This window comes from Xenia sp. Carnegie-2017, unplaced genomic scaffold, assembly GCF_021976095.1.
Source record: "Xenia sp. Carnegie-2017 unplaced genomic scaffold, XeniaSp_v1 HiC_scaffold_19, whole genome shotgun sequence".
NCBI lineage: Eukaryota > Metazoa > Cnidaria > Anthozoa > Malacalcyonacea > Xeniidae > Xenia > Xenia sp. Carnegie-2017.
Window position 1 is genome coordinate 1,412,249 of NW_025813481.1, and position 19,283 is coordinate 1,431,531.

The 19,283-nt window shown below is 36.7% G+C and overlaps 2 protein-coding genes across 3 annotated transcripts; one reads left to right on the forward strand and one right to left on the reverse strand.

Moving 5' to 3' along the window:
• Nucleotides 1–129: 129 nt before the first annotated feature.
• On the forward strand, nt 130–13,574 carry LOC124438025 (xenotropic and polytropic retrovirus receptor 1-like). The gene is made up of 16 exons (XM_046988013.1): nt 130–252; nt 627–707; nt 1,840–1,885; nt 1,980–2,078; nt 4,202–4,434; nt 5,102–5,149; nt 5,223–5,321; nt 5,550–5,633; nt 6,936–7,014; nt 7,565–7,752; nt 8,533–8,712; nt 8,837–8,978; nt 9,894–10,082; nt 10,165–10,331; nt 11,223–11,356; nt 12,018–13,574. Exons 2-16 carry the CDS (start codon nt 639–641, stop codon nt 12,184–12,186), a joined length of 1,926 nt encoding a protein of 641 aa, XP_046843969.1. The 5' UTR covers nt 130–252; nt 627–638; the 3' UTR covers nt 12,187–13,574.
• A 2,170-nt stretch (nt 13,575–15,744) lies between these two features.
• On the reverse strand, nt 15,745–19,266 carry LOC124438024 (repetitive organellar protein-like). 2 transcript variants are annotated; one of them, XM_046988011.1, is made up of 5 exons: nt 18,961–19,266; nt 17,972–18,086; nt 17,814–17,902; nt 17,404–17,634; nt 15,745–17,361 (listed from the first exon to the last, which is right to left on the reverse strand). In XM_046988011.1, the coding sequence occupies exons 1-5, from the start codon at nt 19,166–19,168 to the stop codon at nt 15,974–15,976; spliced, it is 2,031 nt and encodes a 676-aa protein (XP_046843967.1). In that variant the 5' UTR covers nt 19,169–19,266; the 3' UTR covers nt 15,745–15,973. The 2 variants fall into 2 exon arrangements, with proteins under 2 accessions (XP_046843967.1, XP_046843966.1); XM_046988010.1 differs by having other exon boundaries at nt 15,745–17,634.
• Nucleotides 19,267–19,283: the final 17 nt, after the last annotated feature.

Here is a 19,283-nt window from a genome sequence, read left to right on the forward strand (position 1 = left end):
GAAGCTTCATAATAAATCTTATCCAATGTTTATCAATTCAGACCGACACAAGAGGGGCAGAGAGAGAACTTGTTGAAAAACACAGCTTCATCGACACCTATGGAATCGAAAAAATAAATTGATTTTGTCGTCTGAGAAAGTATTAGCAAAGAATTTAATAAATTAGCTCTAAGTTATGGACAGGAGTTCGACAACTGCTAATTTATCTTCATCAGTAATTGCATATCACACCTTGCATTTGTGACAACATTGGTAAGACGGCTTGTAAATTTGGATTACGTTGATTAATTTGTATAATATGCTAAGCACGCGCCGGCATTGTTTCATATACCTACTATGCCCCTCCCGCCCTCTATATCACGCCATGTACGTGAGCCCGTGACGTGTTTTTGTTTTTATAAATCCCTGATTTGATTGGCGTGAATTTTGAAGCATGTGATCAAAATAGAAATTCTTGCAAACTGCCCTCATATATCCCAAGGCACCTTGCGAACTTTTGTTGTTTTTTCGTGAATTTTAATTATAGCCGGTCAAATGGCGACCTGGTGTCAGGAATGAATGTCTGACGTTCAGTTGTTTAAGTGGTGGTTTTACGTTTAATCTACTCTACTTTTGAATTTCAACAGCTGCTAGTAAACATGAAGTTTCAAGAGCATTTATCGTCGCATTTAACACCAGAATGGCGCGGTCAGTACATACAATACGAGGTAAGAATTGTTCTGAAAGTGCAACTGTCACTGCATTTTTGGATCAAATACATCCCGCTGGCTTGGAAATTTTGAAGAAATCTAGTTTTATAATACGGCAGTTTAAAAAGTTTTATTGCGAATGAATGTGTTCTGTCGAAACATTGTTAAATCATTATTTGGCTGGTATTGTCAAAGTCGTAACTCATGGTCGTTGAAAATTATGGTTTGTTGAATTCGAGCAGTTGTGACTTGCTATAAGTATATGTACAACATTGTTGCTTATAACTAAACACATTTTTTTGTTTCAAAAACACAATCTTGTTGATGTAAGTTCAGCTTGCACTTTTTTGATAGAAGTATCATGAATTATTCATAAGATTTCGACACACATCCAACGTAAATGTTATAATTTTTTTTTGGAAATGAACACTGTTCGGCACCATTAAAAGGCTTCCATTACTTTCCTTCTGGACTTTCAAGTCACGTACAATTATTTTTTGGGCAAATGATCTGTCTACAGCCAACACATCCCAATTATCTTGTTGTCTGTTTTTGTATCAAACCTTTAAAAATGCCATGTTTATGTTAGGCTGACCAAACTGAAACTATCACCTGACATATACACAAGCTATGATAATACAAAAGTGTATTGTTTGACATGGATTACATTTTGACTCAAATTGCAATCTTGATCATTAAACTCTCTTTTCCCCACATTTTAGCAAATATAAGTCGATATACTTTCTAGCATCATTAAAATGAAGGCCTTAGAATGTCATCCATTGTATGTTTTAATAAATTTTTTTCATAAATACAAAACTGTTTTTGAGTTGGCTTTCGATCAATTAATAAATCCCATTTTGATCTAAGCTCATCCATGTAAATGGATTGAGCTTAGAATATCTCTTACTTCAGTTTCCATTCTTGCTTAATTTATGGCCTCCTTGTTCTCCATATCTTCTTTGGTCATCCAAAATGTTAACAATTAAGGAAATGTTTGCATATGCTTTCATCCATTTGAAGCAGTCACTGAAGTTTTCAAAATCGACCGCTCAAATTGTCAACGGATGATGTATGAATGTTGTTATAACTTTAGTGAATACATTTAGAAAGTGCTCTTCACAAATATGTTCTCATGTATTTTCTTCAGAAAATGAAAGAGATGTTGTACAAAGCTCTGGAACGCATGCCAAAAGGTTTTGCATTAATTTTACTAGATGTATCCACAGATTCTTGTTGAATGGTTTCTTGTTTGTCTCTGATCATATTTTATTCAATGTTGCCTTACAGATGATGATCCTAAAAGGGAGGATCATTTTGCTCAGTTTGAAGAAGAATTTTTTATTTTTTGTGAAAAAGAATTGGAGAAAGTGAACACATTTTTTGCGGGTAAGTCAAACAAAGTATGTCATCGGCCTTGTGTTCTTGTTCACCATTGAAGTAAAACGTATCTACAAAATGACGTCATAATGACGTCATATAACGTTATTCATCAGTCATTTCCATGTAAACTTGTGACAAAAGGTCAATATTTCCTTGCTAGAAATTTTAGAAAGATTTACACCATTCGACCAGCATGCCCTTTCACATAGTTTAAAGTTCTATCTTAGATCTTGGCAGAACCTAACATTTCCATTGTATGTGCTGGCACGCAAAACTGTACAGTACAGGTAGAGTGTTTGGAGTGTTTAGACAATCTAAAAGTAGTTTTAAGGATTACCGCAAAAGGATTACCGACGTGTTTAACTTATGGATAACCTACTTGTTTAATTTATAGATTACCTACGTGTTTAATTTATGGATTACCTACGTGTTTAATTTATCGATTACCTACGTGTTTAATTTATGGATTACCTACGTGTTTAATTTATGGATTACCTACGTGTTTAATTTATAGATTACCTACGTGTTTAATTTATGGATTACCTACGTGTTTAATTTATGGATTACCTACGTGTTTAATTTATGGATTACCTACGTGTTTAATTTATGGATTACCTACGTGTTTAATTTATGGATTACCTACGTGTTTAATTTATGGATTACCTACGTGTTTAATTTATGGATTACCTACGTGTTTAATTTATGGATTACCTACGTGTTTAATTTATGGATTACCTACGTGTTTAATTTATGGATTACCTACGTGTTTAATTTATGGATTACCTACGTGTTTAATTTATGGATTACCTACGTGTTTAATTTATCGATTACCTACGTGTTTAATTTATAGATTACCTACGTGTTTAATTTAAGGATTACCTACTTGTTTAATTTATCGATTACCTACGTGTTTCATTTAAGAATTACCTACGTGGTTAATTTAAGGATTACCTACGTGTTTAATTTATTACTCTGTTTTAAGCGTCATCTCCCAGTTTAAGAGGTTCACGTTTTTGACGTTATTTATCCGTTTAATTTAAGTTCATTTAAGACGTTCTCATTGATGCAGTACTGTTTAAATGGATACCACGTGTTTCATTTAAGTTATACGTGTTTAATTTAAGAATTATACGTGTTTAATTTTTAAACTGTTTATTTTTAGGATTACCTTGGTTAATTTATGGCTACCACATGTTTAATTTAGATTACCTACGTGTTTCATTTAATTACCTACTGTTTCATTTAAGATTACCTGTGTTTAATTTCTTACCTACGTGTTTATTTATGGATTACCTACGTGTTTAATTTAATTACCTACGTGTTTAATTTAAGAATTACCTACGTGTTTAATTTAAGATTACCTACGTGTTTAATTTAAGGATTACCTACGTGTTTAATTTATGGATTACCTACGTGTTTAATTTAAGGATTACCTACGTGTTTAATTTAAGAATTACCTACGTGTTTAATTTAAGGATTACCTACGTGGTTAATTTATGGATTACCTACGTGTTTCATTTAAGAATTACCTACGTGTTTAATTTAAGGATTACCTACGTGTTTAATCTATGGATTACCTACGTGTTTAATTTAAGGATTACCTACGTGTTTAACTTATGCATTACCTACGTGTTTAATTTATTACTCTGTTTTAAGCGTCATCTCCCAGTTTAGAGGCGACGTTCATTTTTCTTGCCGTTATAAATATCCATTGATTTTAAGTTCACATTTTGCAGACGTTGACTCCTGATGAGCAGTCTGCCGAAATGCATCCCGTCTTTCAGTTGTTAAAAACAGTTCTTTTTAGAACTATTGGTTTAGTGTTTTGGATGTAAAACTGTATTTTTTAGAACTTTTATACCATTGAGGCTACCACTATGGCAAAGTTTCGCCATCTTTAATACAATTTTTGCATTTGTCACCACGACAGAGTCTCTATTTTACTGTTTAGACAATCTGTGTAGATACTTAACTAAATCTATCAGTTTGCTAAATCGTGGCCTTTAATTCAACATTAGCAGTCAAAAGAAATGAGACGTTTTAGTTTTTACATCAATGATTGCTCTCGACCCAGTCCCCAAACATTGCTTATCATCTTTATTGACTATTTCATTTGTTTAACACATCAGAGAAAATAGCAGAGGCTCAAAGGAAGTTCACAACTTTAAAGAATGAGGCTGAAGGTAGTGCCTACGTCACCGCAAAATCGAGCTTGAATCAGATTCGACGTGGCACGGTTACCAGTCAGTTTTTTAATCCACATATGAAGAAACTTCTTGCTAAAACGCATCGCAAAGAAAAGAATTTGAAGTTGGCTTTTAGTGAATTCTATCTCAGTTTGGTTATTTTGCAAAACTTTCAGGTTTGATATTGTTTATTTGTAGTAAAGATTCGCGAACGGGATGGTATAGATGATTTTTATTAAGTTCTTGTTTAGTGTCTTTCGTTTTCGAGGAGTGATCTGATGTTGAAACTTGAGTTCTTACATTCTCCAGTCTAGTGTTTTCGTCAGGAGTGATCTGATGTTGAAACTCCAGTCCTTACATACTCCAGTCTAGTGTTTTGTCAGGAGTGATCTTGAGTTGAAACTTGAGTCCTTACATACTCCAGTCTAGTGTTTTCGTCAGGAGTGATCTGATGTTGAAACTTGAGTTCTTACATACTCCAGTCTAGTGTTTTCGTCAGGAGTGATCTGATGTTGAAACTTGAGTTCTTACATACTCCAGTCTAGTGTTTTCGTCAGGAGTGATCTGATAATGAAACTTGAGTTCTTACATACTCCAGTCTAGTGTTTTCGTCAGGAGTGATCTAATGTTGAAAACTCAGCCTCCAGTCAAGTGCAAATTTGTTGCAGATTTTTGCGCGATTGTTTAGGTTTAAATTCATTTTGATCAACCAATTACAGTGGACAATCATTCTGTGCATTATTATTCTCCAGTTACCCTTACTTATTTATACTTCACTCATCAACAATTGGGCATTGAAAATGGCCTTACGTGGCTGCTGACATGAATTATATGTTCTTTCAGCAATTGAACTTCACTGGTTTTAGGAAGATTTTGAAGAAACATGATAAGGTTTGCAAAGAAAATAATTGCGTCCATGACAGGCATTGGATGTTTATGTTTTATGTGTTGTGTATCTTTTCAGCTTTTCGAAACAGAAAATGGTCTCAACTTCAAAAAGAAGGTGCAAAAAGCTCCTTTTTTCCTAAACAAAGGTGTCGATACTCTCATCAGCGAAACAGAGGTATTTATTTCATTTGTACTTTAACGAAGTTACTTAGATACGCTCCAATATTTGTCTTCATTTAAGAGTTTTAATATTTAACTATTTTCCCCGTGGTCTTTGCTCATTATTGACATCACAGTTGGCACATTCTTGTACGACATTGTTTTGTATTACGTCTATGTTAATGTTTCGTTTGCGTGCTGTTTCGTTCATGTTGTACTTCGTGTTTTCTTTTGCTTTGTAAAGAACATCTTCACGAACGAACTTGAACACGGTGACAGGTCAAAAGCAATGAACAGACTTCGCGTTCCACCTTTGACTGAAAGAGAGGTCGGTAAAATTGATTTAACTAAGAAAATGCGTCGACAGACGACCAATTATGGTTGCTGAAGATAAGTTGCGTTATATACAAATGGCTTTTAACGCAAAACAAAAAGATACATTGATTGACTCCAAGGAATGGCTTATGATATTCTAGGTGTTTGATTTTAGAATGATAAATTTATGATTTTTTTATTGCAATGCGAAAGATGGACCTACGTAGTCTTTTTGTCAACGTATGTCTGGCCATGTCTTACTTATCTCAGTCTTCATACGTTGTGCTTCTATTATCTTTACTCTAGTACATTAGATAGCTATAAAATGTTGAATCCGCATGTTTATATAATCCAATCCAAACTGACACCATCACCTATAAATGCTCGTCGACATGTCTACTGACAATGATGGTAAACCGTATAATTTGTTCAAAAAATTTTGAGCTCAACTTGATGATGGTAGATGTACCATCTTTTCGATGGTAATCCTTATGACGCCAACCATTGTATCATGGTAAAAGAGACAAGTAGCATTGTAAACTAATGACAGTAAAGCTAGTGCGTAAAAACTACCAAAGCTGGCGCGTAAAAACTACTAAAGCTGGCGCGTAAAAACTACTAAAGCTGGCGTGTAAAAACTACTAAAGCTGGCGTGTAAAAACTACTAAAGCTGGCGTGTAAAAACTACTAAAGCTGGCGCGTAAAAACTAGTAAAGCTGGCGTGTGTAAAACTAGTAAAGCTGGCGTGTAAAAACTAGTAAAGCTGGCGTGTAAAACTACTAAAGCTGGCGTAAAACTAAAAGCTGGCGTGTAAAACTACTAAAAGCTGGCGTGTAAAACTACTAAAGCTAAAAAAACTGGCGTAAAAACTAAAGCTGGCGTGTAAAACTACTAAACTGGCGTGTAAACTACTAAAGCTGGCGTAAAAAAAAGCTGGCGCGTAAAACTACCTGGCGTAAAAACTAAAAGCTGGCGTAAAACTACTAAAGCTGGCGTGTAAAAACTACTAAAGCTGGCGCGTAAAAACTACTAAAGCTGGCGCGTAAAAACTACTAAAGCTGGCGTGTAAAAACTACTAAAGCTGGCGCGTGTAAAACTACTAAAGAAGGCGTGTAAAAACTATAAAAGCTGGCGTGTAAAACTAGCATCATGTTCAACTCCTCCATCTTCCCACAATGCAATGCGAAGCATCATATTGAAGTGTTGTTTTCCACTGCTTGGTATAAATGCTTTTCTATCGCAGGAAGGTGAAATGTACAAGTCTTCTTGTTTTTTGTACTCGTCTTAACTGACTCTTTGTTGATTTCTTTTCAAGAAACGAAGCTGGGTCATTTTTCGATGCGGTTTTTTCTTCGGAATGTTCTTCGTGCTGGCAGTTTCCGCCATTCTCGGTTGTAAGTATACACAACTACCATTGAATTGCATATTGTAAATTTTCAATTCTCCAAACAATGATAGCAGTCTGAATTATGTAGGATCTTCCTTTACGCATTGACGTCGTATGTTCCCATTATAAAATACGTATTCTTTAGTTTTAATGTATATTCTGTTACCTGTGCTAAGTTAAGTGGAAATTTATTATTTTTCTATTGCACAATTGTCTGACATGTAATGTAAAATTATTATAATCGAATGTTTGTGTTACAATGATCATAATAATGATAATATTGGGTATAGTTCGTATAATTTTTTCATAGATATTAAAATTTTAATGAGCAACATTTTTTTAAAGTAATCATGTTTCGGCATGCTTATAACATCTTCAGTAAAGAGAAATGGGATAATAATTCTATTTACATATGTATTTCTAGAACATATGGTAAAGAAAATAGAATGTCATCTTATTCCTATGTACGAAAGTTGGCTTTAGCTTGCCGAAACATGCGCATTTTTAAAAAAATAGCGTTCATTTAAATGCTTATAATTTGTAATTATTTCTTGTAGTTCAAGTAAAAGGTTACGGTGACAAATGGTTGCCAATACTGCGCATGTACCGTGGAGTGTTTCTATTGGTAGTAATGGTGTTCCTCGTGGCCATCAATACTTATGGTTGGAGGGCAGCTGGTGTCAATCACGTTCTTATATTTGAGCTCGATCCTCGAACACATCTGACTTATCAACAACTCTTGGAGGTCTGTTGTAGTTTGTATATGGAACAATATCAAACGGATTCATGGGTTTTGTAACTCTTAGAGATGACGTAATTTGTGCATTGTATGAAAATGACGCAATGTATTTTAGGAATCATGTGATGATCTAAGCTCATTTGCACACATGATGGGCTAAATTTTAGACTTAAAATCATCATGTTCTCCATGCTAATTTCTTCGTCTTCACTGATCTTACGTGTTCAATCTTGTGTACTTGTGTACTTGTTCATTAGGAGGGATGTGATGTTGAGACTCTAGACTTCTGTCTTATAGGAATGATGTATTAGTTTCGATGTTTGAAATTAATAAAATAGAGACTTTGTCGTGTTGACAAATCTGAAAATAGTTTTAAAGATAGCAAATACCATAGTGAATGGTAAAAGTAATATAATAAGTTGATAGTTCTTAAAAGAACTGTTTTAAGTAAAGAGCACTAACCCAACAGTTCTAAATTAAACGACACCGTGCATTTCGGCAGACTACTCCTCTGGTGTCAACGTCTGCTAAATGAAAATTTACAATCTACCGATATTTATAATGCCAAGAAAGAGTGTACGTCATCTCCAAAGGAGATGACGCTCAAAACAATTGAATTTATCCCTTATAACAGTTCTTTTAAGAACTATCAACTTATTATATTACCTTTATCGTTCACTATTGTATTTGCTATCTTTAGAACTATTTTCACGTTTGAAATTTTCAACCCTTATGCAACTTCTCTACGCAAATCCTTTTCACTCGTCGTTTCTGCGATATTTTTAGGCATCGGCAATGCTGGCTGTCATTTGGTGTCTCAGTCTAATGGCGTACATTTACCATGGAAACATCGGCATTTACTCATTAACCCCTCCATCGGTTATGGCTGTTTTGTTCATCGTATTTACTTTAAATCCCTTTAAAGTTGGTTTCCACGGTGCGCGATGGTGGCTATTGAAGATAATTGTGAGTGTATAACGTCACTTGTGTCGTCATTGTGAGTGTATAACGTCACTTGTGTCGGCATCATGAATTATTTGCATATTTGAGTATCTCGAACAAGTTTTGATTCGTGTCATCGTGTTTCTAGTATCGCGTCGTCACGGCTCCGTTTCATTCCGTTGGCTTCGCGGATTTTTGGCTCGCGGATCAAATGAACAGTTTATGTCGAATGTTTCTCGACTTCGAGTTCAGCATTTGTTTTCTTTTTTATGGTCAAAAAATTGACGAAGGTAAGATAGAAGGATTGAAAGTGTTGTTTCTCGAACTGGGGGCAAAAACTGTTCTCTTCTTCAACCTCCTGTTTCGTGAAAGATTGTTTATTGAGATTTATGAGTGGACGTGTTATTAATTTTGCTCTGGCTCTGAAAAGCAACTTATGCTATTTACACTGCTTTAACCATCACCTTGTTTCAGCATTATTAATTTTCGGCTATTGCTCTACCATTGCCCTGATCTTCATTACTGCACGATTGCTCATATTTCCATATCTCACAATTCTTCTGATTTCCAATTGCTGAGATCTCTACCACTTCAGAATTGCTCTGATCTCTGTAATTGCATACTTGCTCATATCTTCATTCACTATGACTCTGATCTCCATTCACTATTGCTCTGATCTCCATTACTATGACTCTGATCTCCATTCACTATTGCTCTGATCTCCATTCACTATTGCTCTGATCTCCATTCACTATGACTCTGATCTCCATTCACTATAGCTCTGATCTCCATTCACTATAGCTCTGATCTCCATTCACTATTGCTCTGATCTCCATTCACTATAGCTCTCATCTCCATTCACTATTGCTCTGATCTCCATTCACTATAGCTCTCATCTCCATTCACTATGACTCTGATCTCCATTCACTATTGCTCTGATCTCCATTCACTATGACTCTGATCTCCATTCACTATTGCTCTGATCTCCATTCACTATGACTCTGATCTCCATTCACTATAGCTCTGATCTCCATTCACTATTGCTCTGATCTCCATTCACTATGACTCTGATCTCCATTCACTATAGCTCTGATCTCCATTCACTATTGCTCTGATCTCCATTACTTCAGAATTGCTCTGATCACAATGCCTGCACAATTGTTTGGGTATCCTTTAGTCGTCAATTCCTCTGGTCTTCATTTTAGATGTCTGCGTTAAAAATACCTACGGTATTCGACCCATAGTTCTATGTTTACCAGCGTGGTTTCGCTTTGCTCAGTGCCTCAGACGTTACCACGATACAAAAAATGTCTTTCCTCACCTCGTCAACGCCGGAAAATATTCCACGACTTTCTTCATTGTAATATTTTCTACTTTGACCAAATCAAAGACTGGTATGTACTGTGTTCATTGTACAGTTTCAACATTGTCAAAACAGCGTTGTTTGATTCGCAATAACTATGTTTTGACGCTTAGATCACGACGACTCATATCAAGGAACGTACTTCATTTTATGGGTGATAAGTATTTTAATCGGCTCTTGTTATACGTTGACGTGGGATCTCAAAATGGATTGGGGCCTCTTGAAGTTAAATATGAAAGAAAATACATTTTTACGTGAGGAAGTTGTCTACCCGAATAAGGTAATATTTCCATATTAGGTTCCATCGATTTCATGCAAAAATTTAGAAGAATTGCGATAACCTGCTTATTAAATGATATCAAAAACGCGTTTATTAAATCTCAATGAAAAGCAGGGCCGTAACTTGAGCGCTAAATTGTTGTGGGGGTTGTTGTGTGGAGTTGCTGTGTGGAGTTGTTGTGTGGAGTTGTTGTGTGGAGTTGTTGTGTGGGTTGTTGTGTGGAGTTGCTATGTGGAGTTGTTGTGTGGAGTTGTTGTGGGGGTTGTTGTGTGGAGTTGTTGTGTGGAGTTGTTGTGTGGAGTTGTTGTGTGGAGTTGTTGTGGGGCTGTTGTGTGGAGTTGTTGTGGGGGTTGTTGTGTGGAGTTGTTGTGTGGAGTTGTTGTGTGGGTTGTTGTGTGGAGTTGTTGTGTGGAGTTGTTGTGTGGAGTTGTTGTGTGGAGTTGTTGTGGGGGTTGTTGTGTGGAGTTGTTGTGTGGAGTTGTTGTGTGGAGTTGTTGTGGGGGTTGTTGTGTGGAGTTGTTGTGTGGAGTTGTTGTGTGGAGTTGTTGTGGGGGTTGTTGTGTGGAGTTGTTGTGGAGTTGTTGTGTGGAGTTGTTGTGGGGGTTGTTGTGTGGAGTTGTTGTGTGGAGTTGTTGTGGGGGTTGTTGTGTGGAGTTGTTGTGTGGAGTTGTTGTGTGGAGTTGTTGTGGGGGGGTTGTTGTGTGGAGTTGTTGTGTGGAGGTAGTCATATTTTCCGTTGTGCTGCACTGATTATATTTTTGAAAGTGATTGGGCTTTCAAAAGAGATCAGTTGGCACAACTGAGTATATGAATATACACCCCACCCCTCCTCAATTAGCGCTCTAGCTACGACCCTGATGAAAAGTTCTTAAGAATTGTTTCTCTTTGCAGTTTGTATATTACCTTGCAATCGTCGAGGACTTTGTATTTCGTTTTATTTGGTCACTGTCTATATCAATTGGTTATTCAACCAATCTTCACGATGAAGTCATGATCACCGTGTTAGCTGTATGTGAAATATTTAGGTAAGTGTCTGGTACTGGTCGCGTTGATTGGTCTATAGCTGTGTTTGCATGCGTTGATTGGTCTATAGCTGTGTTTGCATGTTTTGATTGGTCTATAGTTGTGTTTGCATGCTTTGATTGGTCTATAGCTGTGTTTGCATGCTTTAATTGTTTATAGCTGTGTTTGCATGCGTTGATTGGTCTATAGCTGTGTTTGCATGCGATAATTGGTCTATTGTTGTGTTTGCATGCGTTGATTGGTCTATAGCTGTGTTTGCATGCTTTAATTGTCTATGGCTGTGTTTGCATGCGGTGATTGGTCTATAGCTGTGTTTGCATTAGCCCATGCAAACCGATCTCAACTCAATCAATCAATAGAATATGTCAGTACATGTTGGGAGGAAAAATTAAAACGTTTATTTTGAATTAATCTATTGTGCGCTATTATAAAAGAAACGAAAGATCTTTCTCGTGTTTGCACTGGCTCATGCAAACTTCGGAGACGTTTTAAGAAGGTGCAAATACTCCACCGTCGGTCTTGCGCTGATTTACTCTTTGAGTTTTCTCAAAGGTCTCCTTGGGTTTGCATAAGCCTGTGCAAACACAAAACATCTTTTATTTCTTCAATAATACACAGTACACAACAATCACGATCAGTCGTCCCTGTTTTTTTCTTTTGCAGGCGTTTTGTATGGAATTTCTTTAGATTAGAAAATGAACATTTGAACAATTGCGGTGAATTCCGTGCAGTTAGGGATATTTCGGTGATGCCTATGGATCCTAACGATCATATCCTTCTCGAGACTCTAATGGATGACGAGACGGGGCCGCCTCGTTTAGCTCTGTTCTAATCAATGGTAAATTAACGCATAAACGACGATCAACAATCATTAGTAACAGTACTCTCGCTAACCATACTTCAGTATAGCAATGATGTATTTGTATGGATATATGGGCACAGCAAGTTTATAACCCTTATGGTATAGAGGGATTATGTATTGAATACTGCGATGTACCAACATCGTGGAAAAGTTATTTAAGCTCATGGGATGTAATGATGGAGGTGGTGGGTATCATGACGTATATTTATGGTTATCGAGTTACGGTGATGGATAATGATGGATAGCAACGAGTATCATAATGCATTATGTTTATTTGTGATATTTGAGTTGAGCTACTTGTGCTAATTCGATGCGGACATGGATAATCTCGGAGAGACAAACAGAAGTCAATGAACTGCTGTCCAACACATTTGACTTGTGAATGGTAAAGGTACGTTTCCATGACGATGAGGTATGTGGACAAGTAGAACTTCGTGTAAGTTAAGCGACGTGAGTAGCATTTTGGTTCAGACAGCAATAAACACGTTGTACTCGGAGAGGTTGCCAGCCAGTTTCTTGAACCATGCTTTGCAATTTTCCCGTGTTTTCTAACTTTAAGTCAATGTGTTTCTAATAAATGGATTGTCTAAAGTTTACCGAAGGCTGGCCGGAAAACCCGAGTGCAATGTTTGTATGAAAAAAACCTCGCACTCGATGATGAATCATGAGAGAGACTGTTTAAGCTTTTGCTCGCTCTGCTTTCGTTAAATTCCAGACGTCCGGTTACTTGTGATTGTATGTGAAACAAGCTACGCTCGTAACACAAAAACGTTTCTGGCAATTACGGGTCGGCTTTGTGTACATCGAATAACATGGCATATACCTTGAATGCTAATGCAATAAGGATTTCTGTGTACAAGCACGGATCTCGGTCGGGTTGTGGCTGCACACGAGTCTCGTTCACGGCATCATGATCGAACTTTGCTACTGACAAACGAGATGAAGTCGGAAAGTTTTATTTATCCCGATGACGTTATTTCAGTGATTTCAATTACGTTTTTCGATTTCTATGTGTCATATGATCCTGACTTCAAAATTCCCAACCCACCCATGCTCGCAAGTGTGTTGCTCACCAAGGCCTAGACTTTCCGAAAAGTACGATATTTATGATACAGTAAATAAAAACAACCTCACGCTATTACTATTTATTGTCAAACATAACTAGAAAATTATCTTGTCTGCATGTGAAGCCCACAAATTCCGCTCACGTTCAAAACATGAGTATTTAATGTGAACTTATTGATATTGGGGGGTATTGTTGGAACTATAGCATGTAGTGCGAATCACGTGAAATAGTGTACTATGTACGAAATTGTTAATATATTTGGAAAGGTAAATTTATAGATAAATTATCATTATATCTGGTGTTTTCGTTATGTGTCATTTGCTATACCGGGTGTAGAAAAAATACAAACCTTTGCAATCACCTGCATGACGCTTGGAATTTGCATGATTCAGCTGTGATTGTCCTCGAGGAGGCGTAAAAGCAATTGAAAAGAATTTTATGCTTAGAATTTGCAATGTGCAGCGAGATGTGCAGTAGCAGAGCCATTCATATTTGTTCTCCAAACAAATTTTTCAATTTAGACTTTTAAACAGTGTGAGTTCGAGCATCATGTTGTTCTGCTATTACATATTTTTGCGATCATATGATCTATTCGTAATGAAACTTGTCATGGATTGTAATTGAATATTCGGGAGAACAAAAAGTTGCTCATTAATGTTGTGTTAATAAACAATGAAACTCTTGAATTGCGTTTTCATCTCCTTGAAGAAGATCAGTCACTGCTGATCATTAAACTTCGAAACGTCGCTTGATTTTAAAAGGTTGTTGTAGTTTTTCGTACAACTCCGTATACTTCATATGGTCGACGAACCTTTGACTGGCGTTAATTCAGGATTAAAGAATTTATTTGTTTTTCTTTGCGGTCCTTGGATGTACTTGGTTTCATCAGAAATGAACAACCTGTTTCTATAAGTCTTGAAACTTGGGGAAAAAGGTAAGAGGAAATTTATCAGAGTTGCTTCCACTGCATTGTCAAATGATAATAGTTTTAATTGGAATGTACTTGTTCGACTGTGTTTGTTTAGCACAACATCCAGGCTTATTGCTTGGAAAAAGTAAATAATCTTTCAGCATTCGAATGCTTTTGAAATTTTCCTCAGAGTATTTAAGATCCCAGGGTTGAGCTATTTCACCTTCGAGCAGCAGGCTCCTGCGCTGAAGCTTGAATGAGTTTCCATCCATCAAACTACCATATCGGCATTAGTCGACCCTTACTTAAACTGTTGCCCAGCATGAGCTGGTGATAATGTCAATATGTAATGTCTATTGTAATTGAAGCATCGACGTTAATTTTTTGCGCATTTGTTATCATGCTAATAATTTGTCTCGTCAAAATATTTTGTCTCCGATTGCGCCTGTGTGTATGTTGGCTTTGTTTTTTATTTTCAACAATATTTATATTTTGTCTGTTCGAGTCAATATCTTCCTATTGGTGGTTTTCATGTGCGCACTCCTAACAGAAAAATATCGTTAGATTTTATTATTATTGGGCGGCATGATGGATGCCCTTTCTTTGTTGGCTATTCCTTTGAGACACACATGCACATTAAAACCAAGAATACATAATGAAGGTGTATAATAAACTGCAATCCTTTGAAATCAGCCTGCGTTTAAAATTCTAATGATTTCATAGAATTACAGTTTCTTTTATACACCCCGTACTTCTCGTGATACACGGAATACAAACTGAAAGGTTTTGGTGGAGGTGAACACTTGGTCCTTCTCGTATTTTATTGCATTGGATTTAAATGCCATACTAGAACCATTATTATACCTTAAGATTAATCATATATTAGCATTGCGCAAAGTTTACCCAAAACATAAGCTTTTGTTTTTTTCTCTCCCATGGGGCTTTAAAATCATTGCTCTTTCCATATTATATATTTTTCATTGAAATAATAAGATTATGATGATTTATATACGTGCAGGTTGCAATGTTTGAAGAAGATCGCACGTGGTAAGTCGACGCCTACTATGTTTCTGGAATGCGTCGAGAAAGGTGGATAAAGATAGCCTTATTGACTGGAGTCTTCTCTCACGTTAATGCTGTCTGTGCAAAGCTGTGTTCCGTTTCCAAATAACAAGTTTTTTACGTCGAAAACGCTATTACTCTAGAACTGAGATACTTGTTGGACCCATACTAGGTATGTATATTTGTGTAGTACGCTGCCCAATGTTCGGTACTGCAAAATGCTCCTGCATTCGCTAAACGAAAGGTAATTTTTATTTTATGTATATTTTTGTATTGTTATACTCGAGGACTTTGAAATTGAAGAACAACTTTAACAAGCCAAGTTTGCATGTGAATTGCTTGTTTATAGTCAATAGTCTTGTATATGTCGGTTGCGTCGTTAGAAGGAAATTCGTTGAATGAAAATCGACAGAATAAAGTACACATATCTTTATATTTCTTATCACGTCCCTCGAGGAATGAAAACCCCTTTCGAATATCGCAATAACCGTTCAATTCTCAATTTTAATTCTTTATTGTTAAGCTTTTTTCTTCCAACTTAGCTAATATAGCTACAAAGATGATAAAATATATGTCCAAAATGTCTTCTTCCAAAATAAAACCCCAACAAATACGTTGTGATGAGAATTATGAACAAAATGTAAAGCTACTTTAATCTAAATATATTGATACCGTTCTTTTAACTACATAAGGATACTAACTTAAACACGTTCTTTGAGTTAAATCTTTCTTTTTTTCGACGCGACGGTGATTTGTTCTCTTCTACGCAATTTGCGTTTCTTTGCGGACTTTCTCAACTGTGAAGAGACGGCCTTTTGCGAGATCCTATGGAGCAGTCTGTCAACTTCTCCAGGCATGGGTAGTGATGACTCGCGACCTTTTATGAAAGCAACGGGCAATGCACCTTTTTTTGACATCATTCGCACGCGTAGACGATACAATTTAGCTAACTCGGCCACAAATCGTCTTTCCACTTTAGACTCTGTGTCCATTGTCCCCTCTTCACGTGAAACATCTACTACTAATTCGGTCATCAGTTGGTTCGCGTTTAAAAGAAAATCCAAATTGATATATTGGTCCATTGGGTTCTCCATCAGCGCTTGAGATTCATTGATACGTTGGTTAACTGGTTTGAATGACAAGGAAGGTTTGACTGAGAGGTCTTCGTGCTTGCGGTCTTCAGATTTCCTTTTAATGTAAACTTTTGAAGTGCTTTTTCTGTTTTTATTGATCAAACTGGTCGGCCTGCCGGTTTGCCTTCGGTTAGCGGAAAGAGTTGCTTTGGCTTTCTTGACAAGAATACTAGTGTTGCTTTTCTTCTTTTTAAGAGTCATCTTTGTTTTCTTGGCAATGTCGCTGGCCTCTTTCCTTACATTTATCTGCCTACTTTTGAGAACCGTGTTTCGTTCTTTCGATGAAAACTCCACACTCTTTCGTTTTTCTTTATTTTTGCGCGCCGTAACAAGCTCGACACTATCAGCTTTCATTGCCGACCTATCTCTCAACAGCCATGTTTTGTTCAAAGAACTGCTCTCTTCACCATTGGCTACTATTCCTTCATGAGCAACGCTCTTTTCCTTCGAATTCATGCTGCTTTCCGAACGATCTTTTACCTGGCTTGAATTATCTACACTGTGTACTTTAGACTTCATCGAGTTATGTTCTTTGTGGTCGCTTTCTCTTTCCTTTGCTTTCATTGGCTGTTTGCTTGTACTTGACATCATTTCCTTAGCAGCTTGAACCTTTGCTCTCACCCCATTTTTCCCCGTTGTTTCTTGTGTCGTCTCGTGTTGTCCACCAGTTTTTTTACGTTTTCTGAAAGCGCTCTCACGTTTTTGTCGAGCGTTGTCAATCTTTTTATCTGCGTTGTTCGTTTTTTTCTTTTGACTTTTAGTTTCGTCGTCAACGTTGTCGGGTTCTTCGCAGTTAGTGTTGTCATCGGCGTTGTTGGTGTTGTCAACTTCGTTGGTACAGTTGGGAACTTCGTCGTTAGCGTTGTCAACTTCGTTGGTAGAGTTGGGAACTTCGTTGTTAGCGTTGTCAACTTCGTTGGTAGAGTTGGGAACTTCGTTGTTAGCGTTGTCAACTTCGTTGGTAGAGTTGGGAACTTCGTTGTTAGCGTTGTCAACTTCGTTGGTAGAGTTGGGAACTTCGTTGTTTGTGTTGTCGTCCTCGGTGCGAACACGAAAACCCCACCACTCGTCCTCGTGGGTGTTCACATCTTCATTACAATCGTTCTCCACATCCTCATCCACGATGTTTCGTTCAGGCTCCATACTCTTAGATACTGGAACAACTTCCATGAGCCCACTATCATCAGTTGTAGCTTGAGCGCTATCTTCGTCCATCACAACATGATCTTTGGAGGTTTTTTTTCCAACTACAATGTTCACAACAACACAATGAAGTTGAAGGCACATGGAAAGTGTATAGAAAAGCCAAATTCCATGACATTCATAAACATCTACTTCTAGATCCTGCTCGGAGTCTCTAGATATATCTTATCCTGTTTCAAGGCACTTTCAATGTAACTTAGTATAAAACTTTCATGTGCTGTACCTTCAAGAGTAGAGCTTTGTGTGTCAGCATCACTATCAACTATTTTGGTGCCATTTCTTCCTTCTGAAGTTTGAACATCTTCACACTTCCTAAAACCACACAACAATTTGGGCTTACAGTTTTTTAGCTAATTATTGTGGTTGGGATTAAGATCTTACTTTTTTACATCATCAATATTTGTTTGCATTTCTTTCACTTGGTAATGGAGGTTTGTTATGCAGTTTCTAAATGTGTGCTTTTGGTCTTTAATGTCTTGTTCAAGCATCTTGATTTCTACAAAAAAATACGAGTCACACAATGAAATGGCGTGGGCATTACCAATATCTATAAGGTAATTTCATTTTTTGCCCAAGTGCTATTAGCCATTAATTTGTTACTCCGACTATGCAAGAGATAGACAATTGCCATGCCGTAAATGCTTAAAACAGTCAACAAAACATTTTTATGAAAAGCTATTCAGAGATAAGTTTACCTTAACAAGGTGTGTCAAAAAAGTCATCCTTCATTAAAATCAGACCTTTTATTGTAAACCTGCTGTCTAAAAACTTTCGGAATTTAGTTAAGTGAATTGTAGAATAATTGTAACTTCCAATGCGTCAGCATCGTGAAAATATGCCGACACTATGCAAATAAAGGAGAACTATTTATTCCTATTCTCACTCAAATAGATGAGTCAGATTGTTTACGTTTTTTGGCAGGCAGATTTATCCCAAGGGAGGTTAAGTATTGTTGCTTGTTTTTTCTAAAAGCAATAGACCAAATCTGCCTGCCAAAAAACATAAACAATCTAACTCATGGTGATAAAATGTATGTTTAGAACTAATGGTCTGATTTCAAAAGAGGGTATTTTATTACACACCCTGTATAGTATTACTTCCTCACAATACAAAACAGCTTGTATCAATGGCACAGTATAGGAGCAAAAAAATATACTCTATTGTATATGCCCTTCTACATCTTAATATTCTGTGAGATATACATTCGGTTAAGCCAGTACACATAAAAGATCAGTGGTTGGCTCCAAATCGATATTTACAAATAATTAGTAATCTTAAATATTTATAAATGATGATGTTCGTTGAATCCAGTGATAAAGACGCTGTGCGATTATCATCAAGCTTCTATATAACTTAATGTAGTAAATAACCTTTGAAACTCTGACGTAGAAGTCTTTGGAGTTCTTGTATGACAGTGATTAAACTGACAATTTGACACTGTACGGAGCCGTCCAATCGACATATAGAAACAGCCGATGCAAGCAGATTTTCCATATTTTGAAAAGATTTTGCTTGTTCCATATCTTCACCATAAATCGCCGTTGAGTTTGGATCGTCTACCTGAAGTTGCGATGCCATAATTTTGGATTAATTTCCCAAAATGTGACAACACCTCGGCATTCAAACGAGCGTCAATAAGACCAGCACGTTTCAAATGGCACGAGCCCGCGTTTGCTGTTTCATAAAACGTAGA

Bases quoted from the DNA above. Each gene is read 5' to 3' on its own strand.
- LOC124438025 (XM_046988013.1), top strand. From the start codon at position 639: ATGAAGTTTCAAGAGCATTTATCGTCGCATTTAACACCAGAATGGCGC. The intron at 708-1,839 runs GTAAGAATTGTT...TATTTTCTTCAG, and splicing joins GTCAGTACATACAATACGAG to AAAATGAAAGAGATGTTGTA. The intron at 11,357-12,017 runs GTAAGTGTCTGG...TTTCTTTTGCAG, and splicing joins GCTGTATGTGAAATATTTAG to GCGTTTTGTATGGAATTTCT.
- LOC124438024 (XM_046988010.1), bottom strand. From the start codon at position 19,168: ATGGCATCGCAACTTCAGGTAGACGATCCAAACTCAACGGCGATTTAT. The intron at 17,903-17,971 runs GTAAGATCTTAA...GTGTGGTTTTAG, and splicing joins AATATTGATGATGTAAAAAA to GAAGTGTGAAGATGTTCAAA. The intron at 17,635-17,813 runs GTACAGCACATG...TGAACATTGTAG, and splicing joins ACAAAGCTCTACTCTTGAAG to TTGGAAAAAAAACCTCCAAA.